This window comes from Dasypus novemcinctus, chromosome 24, assembly GCF_030445035.2.
Source record: "Dasypus novemcinctus isolate mDasNov1 chromosome 24, mDasNov1.1.hap2, whole genome shotgun sequence".
NCBI classification, from domain to species: domain Eukaryota; kingdom Metazoa; phylum Chordata; class Mammalia; order Cingulata; family Dasypodidae; genus Dasypus; species Dasypus novemcinctus.
This window is the reverse complement of record NC_080696.1, coordinates 18,997,697-19,010,126: the sequence shown is the minus strand read 5'-3', so window position 1 is coordinate 19,010,126 and position 12,430 is coordinate 18,997,697. Positions and strand designations below refer to the sequence as shown.

At 43.1% G+C, this 12,430-nt stretch overlaps 1 protein-coding gene across 4 annotated transcripts in view; it reads left to right on the top strand.

Moving 5' to 3' along the window:
- Nucleotides 1-12,430, top strand: part of RALGAPA2 (Ral GTPase activating protein catalytic subunit alpha 2) — a 321,127-nt gene that overhangs the window by 289,728 nt on the left and 18,969 nt on the right. For all 4 annotated transcript variants that reach the window (XM_004447756.3, XM_071211588.1, XM_071211586.1 and 1 more), the window contains one exon: nt 10,484-10,605. In XM_004447756.3, coding sequence (XP_004447813.1) covers nt 10,484-10,605 — 122 coding nt within the window. The remainder of the gene's footprint in view (nt 1-10,483; nt 10,606-12,430) is intronic.

Below are 12,430 nucleotides of genomic sequence, written 5' to 3'. Positions count from 1 at the left end.
ATCTGGGGCCTCCTCTTCCTTCTCCCACCTTCGTTTATGTCAGGCCCACATTGTCTCTCGCTTCCCAACTAGTTTCCCTTCTTGCAGTCTCTTTCCCTTCCAGGCTCCTTCCCACATACCCCTCTGCTCAAGAGTACAGGACACCTGGCTACTCACAGGCCACTGACCCTGCAGTGATTCCTGCACTGAGGTTTCCCCTCCCACCCTCACAGGCCCTTTGGGTCTGACCTGAGCCCTCTCTACAGCCCTTTCTACTCTCGCTACCCTCTGGGAGCCAGAGCACTTTGTCCACTCAGCCCCTGGGGTACTTGTCACCTTTAACATGAGGGGGTTTGTCTGTATGTCTTGTGAATGTTCTGACAGACGGGACTGTCTCATTTTCATCTTTGTCTCTCCAGCTTCTAGAAAAGTCCCTGGCACATGGCCTGCTCCTCTGTAGGTGGCTTCTGTGAATGAATGAGCCGGTGGTGCTGCCCCAGGCCCTGTCCTCTGCCAGGCCGCCTTTCCTCCTCCTGTTCTGACCTGTGAGCAGTGAGCACCCTCCCATTAGAAGGCCTTCCCCCAACCCAGACTGTGTACCATGTGCCAGTTTTCAGCAGTTTTTCAAATTGAGATATAGTTCCCATACCATAAAATTCACTCTTTTAAAGTGTACAACACCATGGTTGTTAGTATATTCATGAGGTTATACAACCATCACCACCGTCCACTTCCAACACCTTTATCACCCCATAAAGAAACCCCATACCCATCAGTAGTCACTGCCCATTCCCCTCTTCCCCTAGCCCCTTGCAACCTCTAATTTCCTTCTCTCTGTATGAATTTGCTTATTCTGGGTATTTCTTATAAGTGAGATAATACAGTATTTGTCTTTTTGTGTCTGGCTTCTTTCACGCAACATGATGCTTTCAATGTTCATCCATGTTGTAGCATGTCTCAGTATTTCATTCCTTTTTATGGCTGACTAATATTCCACTGTGTGGATAGACCACATTTTGTGTATCCATTCATCCACTGATGGATTGTTTCCACTTTTTGGCTATTATGACTAATGCTGCTATGAAAAACTATACAAGTTTTGTGTGGACATGTATTTTGAATTCTCTTGATTATATACCTAGGAACGGAATTGTTAGATCACCTGTTTTAACTTTTTGAGGAACTGCCAAACTTTTTTCCATAGTGATTACACAATTTTATATTCCCACAAACAATGCATGAGTGTTCCAATTTCTCCACATTCTTGTCAACACTTATTATTGTCCACCCGTGTCCTTTTGATTGTAACCATCTTATTGATGTAAAGTGGTATCTCATTTTGATTTCCATTTTCCCAGTGACTAATGTTGTTGCACATATTTTCATTGACCATTCAGACATCTTCTTTGGAAAAATGTCTACTCATATCTTAGGCCCATATTTTAATTGGGTTGTCTTTTTATTATTGATTTTCCAACAATACTAGACCCTTACCAGACAAATGACTTGCAAATATTTTCCTATCATGTTTGGGTTGATTTTTCAGTTGGTGTCCTTTGAAGCATAAACATTTTTAATTTTGATGAAGCCTAATTTACCTATTTTTCTTTGGTTGCTTGTGCTTTGAGTGTCATATCTAAGACCAGTAGGCATTTTAAGGCTTTATCCTTTGATTACTGTTCAAAACACTGCCCCCAAAATGAAAATCTGTTAGTATTTTCTTCTACATCCTCTGTTTCAAAAACTACCAGTATTAGGGATGAATAGAAGAAATCATCTTATTAATATCCTGGATTTGCAACATACTCTTAGCCATTCTTGCTCTGAACTCAAACTCCCTGCCATCGCTGTTTCATCTTTCCACTAGGTTTAAAATATACCCAGAGAGCTATTTTATGGCCCACCTTCCTTATCTGTAATGCCTTATTCTTGACTTCACTTACAGAGGTGGCTTCCTCCACCCCTGCCTCACTCTATTTCCTCTTCCTTCCACGTCAGTGTACACCATCCAGCACCATCCTTGGCTCTGACTAACCACAGCTCTTTATAATTACCCTCAAGACCAATCTCAGTGCTTCTGGTCATCTCCCAGGTAACTTTCTTAACCTCTTCCTCTTGTCTAAAATATATAGCTCATTCACTTCTGGAAACATGCAAAGAATAAGTGTAAAACATTGAGACATCTTAACAAGCCCCTGGATTGAACTTAGAAATGCAAGTCATCATTGGCCTTTTCAAAACCTGAAGGCACTCTAGACTCTCTCCAGGTGGCACATCTTTCAGGGGCGATCTGAGCATGTAAGTGAGATCAAGTTGCTTCCTTTCCTCCAACCATCCTGGCCTTCTGTGACCAGCCCCAGCCCATATTTCAACTATACGTCCTGCTATCCTCCTGCTACCCCAGGGCTCCAATCTCCTTGTACCTCCTGGAGCACCCCAACCACCTTCCAGCTCATGCCATTTTCCAGGCCTGAATGGCTCTTACCACCCCCACTCCCACCCCCACCTCAGCCCCACTCCCACCGGGTTAGCTCCTTCCCTGAGCCTCCACTTCAGAGAAAACATCCCAGACCCTCTTACTCCCTTCCCTTCCTACCACTGATGTAATGACAGTTACCCTTCTCCATGGATTTGACTTTTAACTAGTTTCCTCTCTGCCTTCCTGTTAGAATGCAGGTTTGACAAGGGTGGGGGTGGCATCTGGCTTGCTCCCGGGTCCATGCCCGTCCCTGGCATACATAGGCACTCAGGGCGTATTTCTTGAATGGATGAACACTTGAATGAAGGTGCTTTTACTTATTGAGAATGGCAAAGTCACTTGAGAGCAGGTTTTCTGAGATGAGCAGGTTAATCGTGGAAATCATACACAGAGGCCCATGTATATACATAGCATTTTGACCATTCTCTAATTCAGCCAGTTTTGTCATCCTTAACACATAGTGATTATTTGTTGTTTTTGTTTTGTTTCTTTGTTTTCACATAGTAATCCTAACAAACATAGTTTTGTAGCAGCAGCATTTTTTTTTTTTCCCAGAACAATACCCCCATTCCATTGGCTGACATTTGTGTCCACGCTTGACTTGAACTCTTCAAATCCCATCAGTTGGAGTTCTTTACAGTTTTCTGAAAATTTTGAGCAGTAATATTGCTGGTATATTTGTCTATTTCTGAATATTACTACCTAAAAATATTACTAAAAAATTACTAAAAATATTACTACCTCTTCTGTAATTTCGCTATGTCCAAGTCAAATAGATTTTATAATAGTTATCTCTAACAACCAGACTTAAGCCTTTTAGATCAACCATTGGCTCCAAGAAGTTCATTCTGTCCTTCCAATGGGTGATAAAAGATTCATTTGATTAGAGCTGCATTTTCATTCTCACCAGATTCCATATTTTCATTATGAAGTATTTTACATATACTACAAAATACATAACACTTATATAAATGCTAAAGAATAATAAAGCAGATGTTCCTTGACTGATACCCCCCCCAATGTGGACTGAACAAAATATTTGAGACCCTCCCCAATCCAGAGATAGTCCCTGACTTGCTCTTCTTTATAGTGTTACTGCAAACGTGTCTATCCCTAAGCAATATGTTCCACGTTGCCTGTTTTAAAATTGAAATAAATAGAATTGCAATGTAGGTCTTCTTCAGTGGCTTACTTTTTTTTGTTGTTGTTGTTGAATGTTGTTTTAAGTACCTGTAGTTCATTTATTTTCACTGCTGTATAGTATTCCATCGCATGGCTGCATTTATCAGAAGGTAAAATGGTTTCTTTCTCTCTTTTTCCCCTATTGCTTAGAGAATACTTATAAGCATTCTTGAAGATGCACACACATGTAAGAGTTCATATACTAGTTGTGGAATTGCTGGAATTGCATCTGCTCTTTTCTAGATAATGTCAAATTGCTTTCTTGAGAAGGTGGGTCAATGACCTCTCATCAGCAGGCTCTGAAAGTTCCTGTACCCAACATCCTCTCTGACATTTGGCGTTATAGGTTTTTGGGTTTTTTTTGCCAATCTGGTGTATATAAAATATCTCCTTGTGGTTCTCATTTGCATTTTTCTATTAATAATGTTGAGCATCTTAATGGCCAGGCATAGTTAATCTTCTAGAAATGCTTATAATTTTCTTTGGTCCATTTTCTATAGGTTATTTATATTTTTCTTATTGATTTGCCAGGGGTCTTTATGTATTCTGGCCACTAATCCTTGGCCAGTTATGTGTGTTGCAGATGCCTTCTCTCACTATGCTTGGTTTCTTTACCTCTTTCTGATGTTGTGAATAATAGCTCTTAATTTGAATGTGGCTAGATGTACTGGTCTTCTCCGTTAAGGTTCGTGTTTTTTTTTTTTCTTATTTAATAAATCTTTCCATGCCCCAAGGTCATAAAGATTTTGTCCCATACTTTTTTCTAAAATTTTGTATTATTTCTTTATGCAAATTTATACTTCAAATCAAAAACTCTCTAACTCCTCCTTAAAAGTTGCTTTTGCTTATAGTATATCTAGCAGTGGCAAAGCCAAAAACAAGGGATACAAATTCCTAGTGTTCATTTATCCATCCAGCAAATACTGGGGCGGGGAGCGCTTATAAGCTCAGGAGCACAAGTGACGTAAGGATGAACCTGGCTCCCCAGGATCCTCCGGGAGTGTAGTGGGCTCGATGGCGGCCTCCAAAACCTGTGTCCACATCCTTATCTCTGGGACCAATGAGCTCTCCCTTACCCGGAAAAAGAGGCTTTGCAAAAGTAACCAAGGATCTTGAGATGAGAAGATAATCCTCGCTTATGCAGATGGGCCCCACATCCAGTGACAAGTGGCCTTCTAAGAGACACACAGAGGAGAGGAGGCCATGGGACCAAGAGGCAGAGACTGGAGCGAGGCAGCCACAAGCCCGGGAATGCTGACAGCCACCGGGCGCTGGGAGAGGCCAGGAAGGATTCTCCCCTGGAGCCTCTGGAGGCGCCGTGGCCCTGCCCACCCTTCAGACTTGGGGCCTCCAGAACCGAAAGAAGGAGTTTCTGTTCTTTGAAGCCACCTAGTTTGTGGTAATTTGTTACAGCAGCCCCAGCAAATTAATGCAAGCAGGTTTAAGTCAGAGACAGTAATTAGAACCAGAGGTTCTCAACCTTTTCTCCACTCCAGGATGCTCAAGGGATGCAGTGAATAATAGATACCAGCAAAACTCAGGGGTGCCAGAACTTTTGAAAGGGGGCACAAGGTTGGCGAGAGCCCCTCAGGCAGTACTGAAGCATGGCCTCCTTGCTTTGCAGTCAGAGAGTCTGCAGAGCTTGAAAGTTAGGGAGCACAGCTAGCGCTAGGTTTGGAGACTGGTACAGCACATACAGCACTCTGACGTCCTGAGGAGGCCTGCCTTCAAGGCTGGGTTGTCAGGCTGAGAATCATATCCACTCTTGGGAAGTTTAGAGAAGGTTCAGGCCGTGAAGGTATTAAGAGCTGGAAAAATAGAATATGTATAGAACCTGCCATATAGCTTCTTTCAAATAATTGTGTCATAAGGTAGTATATAGGTTATTCCAGGACAGAAGGTTGAAAGTGCTAAACAGCAATCAACACACTGCTCAAATAAGTAAAAATAAATGGAGACAAAGTAATTGCTCTTCTTCTGTATTTTATATAGTCAGTGTAGCTTGTGGGTATAGATGCAGCCTAAACATAGGTATTGTAGCTTAAATTGCAGGTTGATTTGTAGAGTCTACAAATAAGTCGGGTTATTTATCCTCATTTGGAGTTTAACTCCCAAACTTGCATCAGATCTGGAATTTAACCCCATGTATTCTAGATTTCAAGATTTTTGCAGGAAGCAGTAAAAGTTAGGATTCCAGGGTTCTGGTCTCAGTTCCACCGCTGAGTAGCTGTAGCTTTAGGAAGGCACTTTCTGATCTCCGAGTTTCTATGTCTTCGTCAGTCACAGGACTCACCCCCGCTTGCAAGGATCCAGCACGAGGGAGGTTTGCTTGTCATGCAGCCTGTCACGGGGTTCACCCAAGCAGGGAGTTCACCTTGCTCACACATGGGGTGCTTTCTAGAAGATGACACCCAAAAGCCCACTTAAGGGCAGCAGGCAATCAACATTTCTTGCGCTTCATGCATATCCCTCCATTTAATTCTCCCAGCAGCCCCAAGATGTCAGCGTCCCCATTTCACATTTAAGAAAACTGAGGTTTGGGGGACCGGAAGAGCTTGCTCAGGTCCCCCAGCTGATGAATAGGACTGGAAGTCATCCTAAATCTGTCTTATGCTGGAAAGCAAGCTCCTTCCTGCCTGTCATGCTGGGCTACTTTTTTTTTTATTTTAATTAAAACAAAATAGTAACAAATAGTAATCAGGATAAAGTTCAGGGAACAGGTTTGGACTCTCAGGCTCTTGCAATCCAGTGGAATAGTCTTGGTCTCAGAAGTTTTTGATAAAATGTAACCAGTGAAGATAAACAGTTTTCTCATTCAAGTGGAGGGATATTAGTAATTGATAAACTCTTAGGTGAAAATATAGACAGGGGGGGCCACCAAAGGAACTCAGAAACATCCCAAACTCAAGAAGAGCTTCAAGTTAGCAACTGGAATGTTCTCTAAGTTGAATAATCAAGGGGGTGGGAAGGGAATGTACTTTTAAACAAGTACTTGATTATGTGCAGTTTTTAATGAGATAGTAATTCAGAGCGGAATTCAAGTTTAACATCTGTTAAAGGATTTTCTAAGAGAACAAAAGGGTGATGGTTGGTTGCAAATGGCTCTTGGATTTGTGACCAGGTGCCTCTTCAGCCATCTTCTTTCTGTAAAAGTCACTGATCACCTACTGACAGGCTTTCTTCCAGCATTCACTTCACATTTTAATGTGTCTTGCTGCATGATAGGAACCTTAAAAGCCTTTTTTTTTGGTCTAATTTATAAATGCCTTTTTTATACAAAGCAGCCAGCATTGAAGCCCTGAGGATGTTACATAAGAAAATGTCAGGTGCTGCTGCACCAAATTGCCCTTGCACGTGGTACGATTAACAAATTCAGCTGAGATTCAAGAGCTTCATTTTTTTAAGGCTACTAAAAGAAATGATTTTTGGCGCCAACAAGCTCGTTGGCTGTTTCTAACTGCTGCCAGAGTTATGGCAATGTTTGTTTTCTCTTTGTCATGGTGCTTACATGCCCTGGCTTGGGCCACGAGTGAAAATGAGTTTGCTGATCTCCAGGTCTCACCCCAGCCCTAATGGATGTTTGTCTAAATGACAACACCCAGCTTAGAGCTGCTAACTCTCTGGGAGGGGTGGGGGGAGTGATGTGGGACCGGCCCAGAGGGGCAGGAAGTGGGGGGTAGTTTGTGCTACATGTGACATCAGGGACACAAATGACAAGAGCAGAAACCTGTGAAGCAAACCCTTCCTTTGCTAGAATCCACTTTTGGAAGCACTTTTTTGTTCTTAGTCTCCTGTACTGATTTAGGAATCAGACCATAAATATTCATTGATTCGACATTGTGAATGTGATTAATCCTACTGAATGGGATGCTTAGGAGCGGTTGAGGTGGGAAAGTTCATATATAGGTGTTTATAGTATGTGTAGTGGTTTATAGATAGAGTGGTAGAGAAGGGAAAATACATGTTTCCACAATTTAAAAAAATAAAAGAGCAACTAAAGAGACAGTGACAATTAAGTATGCTATATAATTCTGTATTGGATCTAATAATGGAGGAGAAAATGCCCTAAAGGACAGATGGAAAAAATTGGAATATAGATTGTAAGTTTATATCAGTATTAAAGTTTTGAACTTGACAACTACACATAAGGTGTGTACATAAGTGAATACCCTTGTTCCTAGGAAATGCACGTGGAAGTATTGTTCCAGGAGCATGATGTGTGCAACCTACTCTCAGATGTTTAGAAAATAGATAGATGAGAGAAAGAAAGAGAGGGAGGAAGGGAGGGAAGGTGGGAGGGAAGAAGATAGCATATGTAGCAAAATGTTACAAATTGGTGAATCTGGGTATCTGGATGGGGGGTATGTTGGCGTTCTCTGTATGAGTTTTCTATTATTTTTGCAACTGTCCTATGATGTTGCAAAAAAAAATTTTTAAGAAAGGATTTTTGTTAAATCAGACAACCTCAAAACCTGACTATGACCCCCCTCTATAGAAATGTAGTGCTGGAGTTTCTCTGCAGAGCTCAGATTTCTCAGCCTTGACGAAGACAAGGGCATGACAATTGGGTAGTGTAATCTAGGATGAGAACGCTGGCTGCTGTCAGGGTGAGTTTACATGGTATCACACACGACCTCCCTTTGTGGGCTTGCTTGTGAACTCGATTAACACAGCAAGCCCCTCTTCCAGCTATGTGTCTTCCACAGAGGATTTAGCAAAATGGGCTGCATTTCTATTTTGGTCGCCATTGTCCTGAGCACTCTGTGTGGATGTGTGGGGCGCACTAGGGCCTTCAGGATGCAGCAAGATGACACTAGCAGAGCCTAGTGCCGGGTCTTCAGCGGGACGCGCCTGCCCTCACCCAGGCCCCCAAGCAGACCGTGGGCCGAAGGGGGGAGCCATGAACCCAGCGCTGACGGCAGCCCGTGGCGTCCGAAGGCTCAGGTGGTCGTCAGCCATAAGTTTAGCTCAGCTCTTTGAGTAATTTGTCACGCCTCACTCGGCCCCTGCTGGGCCAGCACGTGCCAGCTTAGTGTCAGAGTGCCTGTTCGCCAGACGGCCACTCAGGCCTAACGTCCTGCTGTTCCCCAGACCAGCGGCTTGCTGGGGCCATGCACGCAGGGCCGAGCCGCAGCGACAGCCAAGTGCTGTGCAGAATAAGTGTGTTCATAATGAGACGTGAATGGCATTAGTGGGTCCCTCCAGAATTGGGCCAAGCAGGCGCCTCTCGCTGGAAGTTTGGCAGCCTGTTCATTAAGGCAAGTCACCAGGAGTTCAGCCTGTGTGGAGAAGCCAGCGCAGAAGCCTGCTGCCGGGCCTGGGGCTGAAACCTTCACACTCATCTCCCCTTAAAGTTGCATGGAGAAAGCGTAGCGGGAAGTTCTGGAATCACGCCGTCCAGCAGAGCTTTCTGCCACAATGGGAATATTCTCTGTCATGTGCCTATTGAGGGCTTGAAATATAGCTAGTGGGGCAGAGGAGCTGAATCTTTTATGTATTTGTTTTCATTTATTTAAATGTAAATAGCCACATGTGGACCGCATAGCCCCAGAATGCCTCTGGTGTCCTTGTGGTGTAACAAGGACTAAAATCAAAGGAGTCGGGAAAAAGAGCCCACATTTAGAAATAGGGGTATAGAGTCTGCCAAATGAACATAGGAAAGTATTATCCTGTTTTAAAACATACCATGCTCTAGCAAAAGCTAATTGTAAGCGCCTGATTGTCACCGACATATTTTGAAACCAGCGCTTCAGTAAAGATAGCTATAAAATGTAGTAAGGAACCCTGGAGCTCCTTTCCCTTTCTGTTGCTACAAATAATAATGATAACACTCCCTATTGTTCCTGAAGAAGAGGCATGTTTTCCAGAGTAACAAAAGCACGTTTTTTAACTTTTCCTTTCGTAAGGAGGAAGGGGAAAACGAGTCAACACGCTGACCTCTCTGAGTGTTAACTCAGAAAGTCGTATGCGCAGCGCCTCCATCCGTTGTCGAATTGTTCTGACGTTATCCTGTTATTGGAAGGGCATGATTCACCTTCCGGGGAAACAGAAGCCATACACAAAAGGGGAAGATTTGCTTTCTGCCCTGTGAAAGGCTGCCACATGCGGGGGGCTCATTAAGGCAGCTGGAAAGTTGCTTCCGCGTGTTCCGCTTGTAAGTTTTATTGGTGACTGGTTTTTGATTATACATTCAAATGCTGTGTGTTCCAGGCTGCAGTTTTAATTAAAAGGCAATAGTCTTTTTTTTTTTTTTATTGCATGTGCACTCTTTGCTAGATTCTCCCACATAGCGGTTCTTACTTCTGATGCTCACAGCTTATCCTGGGGAGAGGCTCTGACGTCCCTCCCAAGCGTACCTGCCTGACTGTCGCTTTCTTAACATGCATGTCCTCATTTGTTAAAAGTGCGCGCACAGTCCTCTCACCAACTCCTGCTCAAAGCATCAACTCACAATGTGATGTTGGTAGGCTGAGCAGAGTCTCACCCCCTGAAAGAGGGAGTGCAGCTCCAACAACGCAGCGCAGCTGTTAGTGGAAAGAGAGACTGGTTTTGTTTGTTGAAATCAACCTTCAGGCTCTCCCGACATGTTCTGTAACTATTGGTTTGCTTGTTTTTATAAGGACCTGAGTGTTGAATGCAAGTGAAGTCTAAGAGAAACTCAGAGCCCCCAAATGAGAATTGTATTATTAATTATGACTAATATTTAATTTTCTGACAGGATGCCAAAGAACCAGTGAGACTTTTTTCCACACAAAGGTAACAATTCCCTAACTGCCTTAAAACCCTGCCATGGTTTGCCTGTCTTTTTGCATACGCACTTGTTTCCTTAACCGACCTCTGCAGCTATGAAGAGCGAGCTCTGTATCTCGAAGCAATAATTCAGAATCACCGCGAAGTGGTGACGTTCGAGGATTTCGCAGCCCAGGTCTTTTCTCCCTCTCCCAGCTACTCCCTCAGTGGAACGGGTGAGTGTCTACATTATTGTTCTCCCGCGCGCTTGCGGTGCATTTGAGCAGCAGATGTACACCTGTTTTTCACAGATAAATGCTTGCAAATTTAAGGAGAGCATTCTCCCTCTGAATCAACTAATGAATATCAAAAGGAATGATGACATTCATTTTAATTTGTTTTGCATCCGAGCTGTTCCCTCAGTCTATTCTTCAGCTATCCTGTTAACCTCCACCTCTAGCGAGGTTAATGAACTTTTTCTCCGTAATGTGCTCCGATTCATTCAGGAGTACGGGCTTCTTGCTGAGCTGGGAATATGTTGTTTAAAAGCGATGCCCGCATCAGTGCTTACTTATCAAAAAAGAGTTCCCCACAGTCGAAGCCGTTGCCACTAATGCTAAATGGAGATTATGCTGCCCAGATACCAGGGTCAGGGATTAACACGAAAATGGCAGGCCGGTGTCCCTGGCCCGGCATTACCAAGTGCGGCCGGAGCGTCCCCTCTCTTGAGTGATCTGTGTGCACATGGGCAAACCCGGCCCAGCGGCACCTGGCGTGGCGCCTGCCTAGAAACGGGCCTGTAGGAAACCGATGGGAAATTTCCAAAATGTCCATGAATTTCCTCGCTTTTCGGTTTTACTCTCTTCATATTTCCAGTTTGAAAAAAAAATTGTTCTGCAACTTAAACTGATTATGTTATTACTGTGGGTATTTTTTTTTCTTTCAAAGAACGGAATCATTACTTGTAAATTTCTCCGTGTAATTGCAGATTAATTGCCTTTCAGAGAGGAAATGGGGTATTTCTTGCTTGCATGTTGAAATTCTCAGTCTTCGTCCTTCCACTGGGTCAGATTGTTAGAGCGCTTACCAGACTGCTAACCTCGTCAGTGTCTCCGAACACTTCTTTACCTCTGTCTTCTGACTTGTTAACAAATACCTTACACGTAAGGGGGGGGGATTAAATTCAGTGAAATAAATTACTTACAAATAAAATCAGCCATGCATCATTGTTTAATGTCGCTGGCTTCGATCCTTGCCTCTCCGAGCTTTGTTGGGAGATAAGAGGGAGACTCGCGCACTTGTACAGGGAGCCAGGAGCCACGGGCAGAAGGCTGGGGAGATAAGCAAGCTGGCAGGGGCACCCGGAGCCGCGCGATTTCCATAATCGCGCCTCTGCTTCCTGGTGAGGCGTCAAGAAACACAGGCGTGGCCCCTATTGATCTTTGTTGAACCGGAATACTAACCAACGCAAGCAAAGCTTATAACGTAAAGCTTTGATTAATGTTTCATACATTAAAATAGTCGAACAGCTGCGAATTGAATTCTTTTATACACTCTGCCAACATTGTAACAACAACAAGAAAAATCAGTTTCAAGGGAAGTGAAGATTTCTTACCCAGTCTGACTAAAGGTTTAGAAATCGTTTCTGATTTTTTTTCGGTGACAGAAAATGAGGGATCTGTGACACAGCTAATTTTTTATGGCTCTTGCCCCCATTCGGCTTTTGCCCATCCTGGTGAGGTACTGGGACTTGATTTTTCATTGCAGGATTTTTTTTTTTTTTTTTTGAGAGGAAAAAAGAGCTTTCTTGAGAAAGCTTTTCATTTCTTAAAATTAAAAGAAAAATTAAATAACATTCCTTAAGTAACTGTTACATTCTTAAGGTTCCTGTTTAAGGTGTTATTGAAACAAATCTAGATGAACTTTATTTTCTATGTCAATTTTAGCCTCTGAATAAATGAATTGGATTTTTTCCAAAAGCCCATAGTTATTTAAACAAACTCAAATCAGTCAGGGTGTAGGTAACATTGCAAGCATGACTACTAGTAATTTGACTTTTTA